Source organism: Diadema antillarum, unplaced genomic scaffold (genome assembly GCF_040938485.1).
Source record: "Diadema antillarum isolate AM-2024a unplaced genomic scaffold, OU_Dant_1.0 scf00000114, whole genome shotgun sequence".
Lineage (NCBI taxonomy): Eukaryota > Metazoa > Echinodermata > Echinoidea > Diadematoida > Diadematidae > Diadema > Diadema antillarum.
Window position 1 is genome coordinate 2,598,101 of NW_027271003.1, and position 9,980 is coordinate 2,608,080.

General features: G+C 41.5%; 1 protein-coding gene across 1 annotated transcript; it reads right to left on the minus strand.

Moving 5' to 3' along the window:
• Nucleotides 1-402: 402 nt before the first annotated feature.
• Nucleotides 403-9,774, minus strand: LOC139719734 (serine/threonine-protein kinase 40-like). The gene is made up of 8 exons (XM_071631123.1): nt 8,728-9,774; nt 8,011-8,145; nt 7,166-7,193; nt 6,900-7,099; nt 6,002-6,170; nt 3,088-3,232; nt 1,756-1,875; nt 403-727 (listed from the first exon to the last, which is right to left on the minus strand). Exons 1-8 carry the CDS (start codon nt 9,772-9,774, stop codon nt 418-420), a joined length of 2,154 nt encoding a protein of 717 aa, XP_071487224.1. The 3' UTR covers nt 403-417.
• Between the last annotated feature and the right edge of the window lie 206 nt (nt 9,775-9,980).

Consider the following 9,980-nt stretch of genomic DNA (forward strand, 5'->3'; position numbering starts at 1 on the left):
ATGTAATTTTGCTTTATAACCTATAATTATCAAAGTTTAATGACCAGTCATTAGCACTTAAATTGTAAAAATGCAAAAATGGCTGCTGTGGAATTTTAAAAGCCTACAGTTGAAATTCTTTGAGCAAGGACATTTGCTTCATTATTTTAAAAACAAATAATATACATCATTTTGTATGGCAAAAGCGTAATTGCCCACACACGACACCTTTCAAACAGTTCAAACACTTTCAGCTATCACCTCTGATGTGTTAGACTGTTCCAAATGCACAGTGTGCGGGTAATTCTTATTAATGCCCTCACCAGTGTTTGTACACTGCACATTACATGCTGGCTTGAACCCAGAACCTTCTGATCGCCCAACAAGTACAAAACCACAAGACCCAAACTCCTACCCCCGGCAGTGACGTGGACGTCATCATGACAGCATGTTGCACAGGTTGATGATCTCTGAAGCGGAGAGAGGCTGCGCGTCTTGGTTCAGCCGCCTCACGGGGGGATGCTGGTGGGCAGAGAGGGGCAAACGAGGCGTCCTGTTGCTACTGGCGACAACGGATGAATTCGCTGTCGTCGACGAAGGCTTGTCCCTGTGAAGTTTCAGGTCCAGTTCCAGGTTTCCACACGGTCCCGCCAGCTCACAGTGCTTCTTTGCCGGTGGAGGCTCACAATCCCCATTGTCAATGTCCGGTACTACTTGGAGTTGTTCCCCCTGCAGGGCCAGGGATCTCCTGGTTATTCGGACAAAGAGATAGGGAGATCAAATACATTAAAGATAGGGGATCAAAAATAATTATTTCACACTGGCAATAAACATGAAAACAAATGCTGAGTGCAGTCCTAGGCTTGGCATGTTTTCAGCAGGATAGTATATAGCCTTTAGCTCCATGGCTTACTCTCACTTTGATTTGATTTGATTTGATTTGATTTATTCATTCTCTGTATGCCATTTCTTTTTTTCAAATACATCAACTTTCTGCAATTTCATTAACAAAGTACAAAATACCGGTAGTATACTTTCAACACTTTTCATCATTTCCATCAATTATACAATACATCTGTAGTATAATTACACGATTAACACTTTATAACACAACATAAGATGATATCATCAAGCATAACTGTTAACATCATGACAGAGTACAAGTGTACATTAACAAAACAATGAATAATACCAAGAGGGGTATACAGCACAATACAGCAAATCAATTAAACGCACCAAATACAAACGGTTACTACACGTTCATATGACATAATCTATTTCTATGTTCATAAGTGCAATTGCACAAGTGCTTAGTGCATCTGAATTTTCTATCATGATACTGTAACATCCAACAGAATTAAACCTCAACGAGACATGACAAAATATTTTATCGCATAACATTACATAGTATGGCATGAATTAAACAAGAGCATTTTATGACGCTACAGTGTAGAACATGGCATACACCCATTAAATTCACAATCTTATGGTACTTTTCAATGCATACTCTGATAGGCATGTTTACAGCTCAACTTTTTTTCATTTTACTTTATTTTAACAATACAGTATATAAAATTAAAATAATTGATATTTCATGTCTATCAAAATCGAACTTCAGACGATTCTTCATGTTACCCTGGCAAATTATATCCTCTGAAAATTTGAGGGCCCCACAGAAAAGCAATGCCTGCAGAATGTAGATTGCTCACAGCACTCACGCTCACAAAAATCATCTTAATATTTAAGTCTGAAATGGGCCTGTTCACCACTACTCACCACATTGCCAGTGTGGTCTTGACCGATTCCAGGACCTGGGAAGCTGTAAGTCTGGTTGAGGGGTCCAGGACCAGCAAACTACGGATCAGACCATTTGTGTTCTCAGATACGCGGCCATCCCTGCATGGAACGAAACAAGAGGTGACTTCACACTTCATCTCTATTAAGCCAGCTTGGGCGTTACCTGTTCATCAGATCATTAACACATTGAGGACGGACTGATTTTGCTACAACACACATTTTCCATAGACCCCTGCACAAGTATACTCAGGATTCGTCCTCAACGGATTAATGGCCACATAGCATTGCGCTTTTATGGTGCAAATAACACATAGGGTATGAGGCTTGATAATATTTGTAGAACATCATGGTACACTCGAGACAGAAAGCCATATTTTGTCTTCTCTTTACTTGATAATAATGATGACAGCAATGGTAACAGTAATTATGATGATGATGATAATAATAATAATAATAATAATAATAATAATAATAATAATAATAATAATGATAATAATAATAATAATAATAACAACAAAACTACTACAGTTGAACCTCTCTTATCCGGCCTCCCTTTATCCGGATCTCTCTATTATACGGACGCAATCTCGCCATGACTTTTTTTTTAAATAATTACGGGAGGAAAGGGGGATTCCCAACTCCTTGAGAACTCCTAAACAAACACACATGAATTACATATATTTGATACATTTCTTAATAATTATTTAGGTAAATCATCCCAAGAATTTATAAAAGAAAATGATTTCATTCTTGCAAACACGAACCTCTATTTTGGGGTCTGTTACTGAGAGTAACAATGAAAAGGTTGCAGTATACACATTACTACGTGTGGTACTACAATGGGCTACATCAGTACATATAAGTGTACATGTATAAAGCATTGAGTCTCCCGTATCCGGCCAAATCCCTTATCCGAATGAGCCCCGGTCCCGACTTGTCCGGATACGAGAGGTTCAACTGTACTACAATATAGTACCAATAATAAGTAGTAGGGGTTGTAGTAATGGTGATAAAGAATATAAATGATAAAATCCTGACTATTAAAATAAAAATGATAACTATTACATCAGCAATAATGATATAGTCTGTATCACTCAGTATTAGCTTCTGCCTCTTTTCAGCACGTAAAGGAAAGGCTATCCCATTTGATATAGTGCTTTGGCTGCCATGTTTTTTTGCTCTCCTGAACATTTGACATTTTGTATCTTTATTATATAATACGAGGTCTTGTCGCCCCGGCAATGGTTGATATTTTACACACTGTATGAGATGGTTCAAGTTTACACAGAAAGAACACCTTGGAATACTCACTGGGGTAGGGTGAACTCTGCGGCCTTGATCTTCCTGAAGAGCTCCTGGGGGGCGCTGTCATAGAAAGGGAACTGACCGTACAGCATGGTGAAGAGTACCACCCCTAGGGCCCACATGTCACTGGGTTTGCCCATGTATGGTTTGCCTTCATGGAGACACAAATAGACATTGATCAGTACGACTTCATACACTCCGTGTTCAATGTAACGTTGAGTAAATAGAGCAATATTACACGAACTCATCATCAAATCTGACTTACAGTTTCAGCAAAATTGTTGAACTAAACAGAAGGGTAATCATACACTGACAATTTCACAGAACCTGATATTAGTTGCATTCATGAATGGAAATGATAATTCTCATTCTTTGATGCAATAAAATCTTTGTGTGTGTTTGTGGGTGAAAAATGACAAACGAATAAATACCAGTAACAATCATTATGACAAGTCTGCCATTTGTTCACACACCTATGTTTCCTATATTCATCCTGTGTTTTTGTGTTTTGCTTCTTGTTTTAGAAATTCAAATATGAAGAAATCACATCATTTTACACAGTCATTGCATTGTGGTGGCGAATTGACAATGACAATTTTGATTTGTTTGTGTTTTAGGGTACTGTTGCATCATTTGCTAGTTTAGTGACAATAAAAAAAACACACACAGACATCATCACTATATTTACCAAGGCAATATATAACATGTGACTGTCACAGATATCACTGTTATAGTACATCAACATATGAGGAACTCAAATTCTGTAACCTTCTTCATTTTTGCCCAAATAAAATGAAACTGTCACTAATTCTGTTTTTTTTTTCCAACTTGTTTCTCTGAAACACCAGTTCGAGTTTCCCTTTAAAGGGAACGCAAACCCAAAGAGCAATGTGGATTGAGTGAAAGCAGCAGCATTAGTAGAACACATCAGTGAAAGTTTGAGGAAAATCGGACAATCGATGCAAAAGTTATGAATCTTTAAAGGTTTTGGTGTTGGAACCGCTGGATGAGGTGACTACTAGAGGTTATGACGTATGAGTGGACGACAATACAAAGAAAATATAAAGGAAATTCAACAAAAATTCACTTTTCTAGCATTATGAAAGAGCCCTTGACTAACCGCTATCAGAAAGCAGGGGAAATAATTGCTACCCTTAACATATGTCAGTATCAAGTTGATGGAATTTGTAATTTTCATGAAAAACTAGAAATATCACTTAAGGTGATTAATACCCCCGCCCCGTGACGACAGTCTTACCCAAGGAATGATCTTTCCTTGATCTTCTGCCATTTAAATGCCGTTACCATGGCAACGCAGCTTCCGACATGTCCGAAAAATATGTCTTGCACATCTTCCCACCAAGACTATTGTGTGTGCCACATTTCATAAGCTTTTGTCAAAAACTGAGGAAGTAGTTCAATCCACAAGATCTTTCCTTGATCTTCCACCATTAATATGCCGTTACCATGGCAACGCAGCTTCCGACATGTCCAATAAATATGTCTTGCACATCTTCCCACCAAGACCAATGTGTGTGCCACATTTCATGAGCTTCAGTCGAATACAGAGGAAGTAGTTCAATCCGCAAGATCTTTCCTTGATCTTCTGCCATTTATATGCCGTTACCATGGCAACGCAGCTTCCGACACGTCCGAAGAATATGTCTTCCAAATCTTCCCACCAAGATCAAGGTGTGTGCCACATTTCATAAGCTTTGGTCAAAAAACTGAGGAAGTAGTTAAATCCGCAAGATCTTTCCTTGATCTTCTGCCATTAATATGCCGTTACCATGGCAACGTACTTTCGGGTACTGTCGAAAAATGCGTCTTGCACATCTACAACCAAAGGCACACATCTGTACCAAGTTTCATGGAAATTGGGCAAAAACTGAGGAAGTAGTTTGCAACACAAAATTTTCCATCATTTTGGCTCATAATATGTGAGCTGTTACCATGGCAACATACTTTTTGTCACTGTCAAGAAATGTGTCATGCTGACCTATATCCTAAGACAAACATTCAATATGGATTCCATGAGAATTGGAAGAACACTGATGAAGCAGTTTTGCCATGAAGCATTTTGCCCTATATTTTACCAATAACATGCCGTTACCATGGCAACGCACTTTTTGCCACTGCGGAAATATGTGTCTTGCACATTAACATATTCAGATGAACATCTGTACCTAATTTCATAAAAATTGATCAAAAACTGTGGGAGGAGTTCGCGACGCAAGATTTGTACCCATTTTTGCCCATAATATGCCGTTACCATGGCAACGTACTTTTGGGTACTGTCAAAAAATACGTCTTGCACATCTACAACCCAAGGCACACATCTGTGCCAAGTTTTATGGGAATCGGTTGAAAACTGAGGAAGTAGTTCGCGACGCAAGATTTGCAACGGACCGACCGCCCGACCGCCCGACCGCCCGACCGCCCGACCGACCGCCCGACCGCCCGACCGACCGCCCGACCGCCCGACCGCCCGTCCGTCCGCTGATTCCTATATACCCCCTTCAAACTTCGTTTGGCGGGGGTATAATGAATTTTTGTGGAATTTTCTTTATATTTTCTTTATATTGTTGTCCACTCATGTACGTCATAACCTCTAGTAGTCTCCTCATCTAGCGAGTCCAACACCAAAACTTTAAAAATTCATAACTTTTGCATCGATTTTCCAATTTTCTCCAAACTCTCACTGATGTGTTCTACTAATGTTGCTGCTTTCACTCAATCCACATTGCTCTTTGGGTTTGCGTTCCCTTTAAGTGCATATTGAAGTCATCATAAAGTATGTGTATCAAATGATGACTTTAATTCAGACTGATATGTCTACCTAGTGATGAGATATGATTGCTATAACAACAAATACAACGAAAAGTGACATTCTTTTCAAAAAGAGTGAACAATTAGTTACCACTGAGGACATCAGGGCTTATATAAGCGGGGCTCCCTCGCTGGTCCTTGAGAAGGTCCTGTTCGCTGACGAGATGTTTGCCCAGGCAGAAGTTTGTCAGAGTGATCTGGCGGGTGTGCCGATTCAGAACCATGTTGCCAAGTTTCAAGTCTCGGTGGACGATGTTTTTCTGGAGAGATAAGCAAACAAGAGCAGTGATTGAAATGAAGCTGTTGTCAGAAGCACTACATGCTTTCCAAGAATACACTTAAATCTAAAAATCAATTCATTTCTCATCTTTGTGCAAGAGATGAAACAGCATGCAGGCATTCACTTTTGCGGTATTTTCACAAACCTATGTCACAAATGAACCGATAGAAACGGCTATTACACCAGCTTCCTCTATTCAATACACAAGAATGTGACACATAAAAAGTGATAGGAATAATTCATATTACTCCTGTGTTTTGTACACAAAAAAGATAACCCTGCAGTTTGTATTTCATTACACTATTTTTCTCACTTTTGACTGAAACTTCATGAGAAATTTGTGAATTCTCTATGTTCTGCTGAAAAACTTTAAAAAAAAATGAAATTGCACTATCCAAGTGCTTCAGTTAGAAAGCGCCTTTACTGAATATGCCATATTATATTTTGCAAAGTAGTTATTTTTCGCAAAATTTTGGATTTGAGTGTTATTCGTGAATTTTAACAACACGCGAAATTGTAAACTCTGATCTCGACATGAATGCAAGGCACGCACATGCATAAGTATCCATTCACTAATGTACCCCATACAGTCACAAATTTAGCAAGATCTTGTAAAATTGTTGGGTAGTCCTGATTCATAAAAAATTAGACTGGCTTAATAGATGGCATAAAGTATTTGATTGGCAAGAGGGGGTGAAGTCTGACTCACACTGTGCAAGCTGTCAACGATGCTGACCACGTCATGGAAGACGTAGACGGCCTCCTTCTCGCTGAGTTTCTTCTCCTGGATAACATGGTGCTGGAGGTTGACAAGGTCCGCCGTCCGGTTACTGAAGTCGTGCGCCACCAGACAGTCCAGCACAAGGCACAGCCGCTTCTTATATGGCACCTTGGAGGAGGACGAGGATGATGACGTGGATGCTACCGATGATGACGACGATGATGATGAAGAAGACGGAACTTTTCCAGTCATAACATCCGGTCGGATCTCATATGCTCGGTCCTGTATTTGAACACGTTCAAGAACTAATCAGTCATTTACTGGTTACAACAGTTTGTAGTGAGAAGCACATGGGCCATGGTTAACAATGGGATCACCAAATTTCAATCACCTACTGCAAGGTTTGTTGCATGGATTTCTTTCATACAGCTTCACTCGCCCGTTATAGCCATCATACAGCGAGAGGGCCTTGACAAAAGGCAAGGAGAGACAAGGCACCTTTGCACATCTTAACAATAAGGCGCAAAACAGACAATAATGATTTCATTTTCATATCTACAGGGAGCAGGATGAGAGATAAATCAATTTGACTTGGACAGTGCTACTGTGCAAGGCTGCTGGGAGATACATAACACATTTTTCAGGAGTCTCCTGAAAACCCCCACCCAAAAGAGACCATGATGGGCAGCTGGGAGTCTTTTCAATACATTTTTGAGGACTCTCATGAAAAACCCCACTTGAAATGGTCAATGATGGGCAGCTGGGAGACATTTAAACACATTTTTTAGGAGTCTCCTGAAAACCCCCACCTGAAATAGTCCATGATGATCAGCTGGGAGACATTATAACACATTTTTTGAGGAGTCTCCTGAAAAACCCCACCTGAAATAGTCCATGATGGTCAGCTGGAAGACATTATAACACATTTTTCGAGGAGTCTCCTGAAAACCCCACCTGAAATAGTCCATGATGGTCAGCTGGGAGACATTATAACACATTTTTTGAGGAGTCTCCTGAAAAACCCCACCTGAACTAGTCCATGATGGTCAGCTGGGAGACATTATAACACATTTTTCGAGGAGTCTCCTGAAAACCCCACCTGAAATAGTCCATGATGGTGAACAACTCCTTCCTGGTCCCTCAGCAGTGAGAGAAGTGAATACTCTGTGTGGAGCAGCATCTTCCCTTGCCTCTCATCCTGGTTTTCTCGCCCGTTCTCAGACAGGGTCAATATCTAAAAGTGAAGAGGGTTAGCAGGGTCACAAACACTTCTCCACCATAAGTCTTTGTCTTGCTATTGAAATGTCTTTCTGTCTTTCATATCAAAACATACTGTTGAATCACCAAGTGGAGAGCTAAAAAGAGGAAGCAAATACAGTGTGTGAAAGCTTCATTTTTGGACATACACTATACCGTATGTCAAAAAAAAAAAAAATTACAACGGGGACCTCCACAATGATAACTTTAAAAATAGTGAATCAATCCAAATACAATTTCAGGATATGGAACTATGATTTATTACCCACATCTTATAAAACCCCGTCAGATTTGCTTCAGTGGTCAAAGAGAAATGAGGATTTTTGTAGAGCATGTTAGGAATCCCTTCATTCCAAGTTCTGTCCATTGTGTTCACATGTTAATATGCAGTTCCGAGTGCATCCAACAAAGAATTCAAACAGCAACTTTTAATATGATTTCATTTTCTTGATTTAATTTTTTCATGCAGGGAATGTTGGAATGAAAAGAAGACAAACAGTCACATAAGTATGCTTTTAAGGATTGAACACTAAACTGTATTAGTCCACAAACTACAAACCTTCAAGGAGTAAAAGTCATCAGTTCCATCCTTGCGAGCCAAACACTGCACAATGCTTCTAACTGGAGAAGTCCCAAGCCTCGGTCCAAGCAGATAGGGACCTGCTCGCTTGAGGGTTGAACCGGAGGTGGGAACCTTGGCAGAATGAAGTCCACTACTCATCGGGACGGTCTGAGATGATGAGGACGCATATCGCGAGGTTGATGCCGATGCAACGGATGTCTGAGGCTGAGATTGCTGAGTGGTGGATGCAGAGGGCTGGGAGGAGGGGGACAGGGAGGAAGGCGGGGTTCCTGGTGTGCCATACGGGAAGGGATCACTCGTCAAGGGGGAAAGATAAGACGCTGTCGGAGATGGATAGCCAGACGTTGGTGGGGAACCGGGAATCCCAAGCTGAAGAGATGTCAGTACAGCGGGTCCTGCGGCCATCATCCGTTCAAGGGATGTGAGCCCAGGGGTTGGGTCCTCCTGCGGGGCCTGCTGTACCTGCTCCATCCTTCTCGCCCGCAGCATGGTGCGTTGATTTGTCACAGGGACATTCGCCAGGTGAGGAATGCGCAGACTCCCGTTTGTTCCATTTGCTCCGGTCCCATGTTGCTGCTGTCGGGCATGTGTTACAGGCACTCGCGGCTGTCCACCAGACCATGAGGCTTCGAATTCTGCCTGGCCGCCACCGAGCATTTGCATAGACAAGTGGTGACGGTTATGGTGCTGGTGGTACGACCTCCCCTGGGACGAGGGCCCCAGCACTTGTAGATTGGGCACTGAGGGAACCGAAGGGCCCGTCGGTCTAGTTCTCTGCAACTCATACTGTGGAACATTCCATGATTGTTCTTGGAATACTGGTGAAGAGTTCTCCTGCGCAGGAGACTCGGCCAAGTCTGATGACAAAGAAGAGAGTGATCTGTTCACTGTGCCACGCATGTGCAGAGGGGTTGGTCTACTGCCAGATGGCCCTACATTTTGATTCCTACTTGCCGAGGTGCGACTGCCCCGGGAACTGGCTTGCTGTTGACTGGCAGCTAGACCAGTAGCCGTGCGTTTCATTATGCTTCTACAACCTAGTTTCCACGACTTGAGGTGCAATGTATCACAACCAGGTACGGATTGTTCATACCCGTCACCAGCTGAGCAACACACGTCCTTGGTGCTGCTATCATAAAGCTCTTCCTGAGAATAAAAGTGTCTTCATCTTGTGAAACTGCATACTAGTACCCTGTGATGGGGCATACACAAGAGAGAGAGGGAAAATT

Excerpts from the sequence above, each read along its gene's own strand:
- LOC139719734 (XM_071631123.1), bottom strand. The coding sequence starts at position 9,774 with ATGAAACGCACGGCTACTGGTCTAGCTGCCAGTCAACAGCAAGCCAGT. Across the intron at positions 8,146-8,727 it reads ATGACTTTTACTCCTTGAAG|ATATTGACCCTGTCTGAGAA; the intron begins GTTTGTAGTTTG and ends CTTCACTTTTAG. Across the intron at positions 7,100-7,165 it reads ATATGAGATCCGACCGGATG|CATCCTCGTCCTCCTCCAAG; the intron begins TTATGACTGGAA and ends CATCCACGTCAT.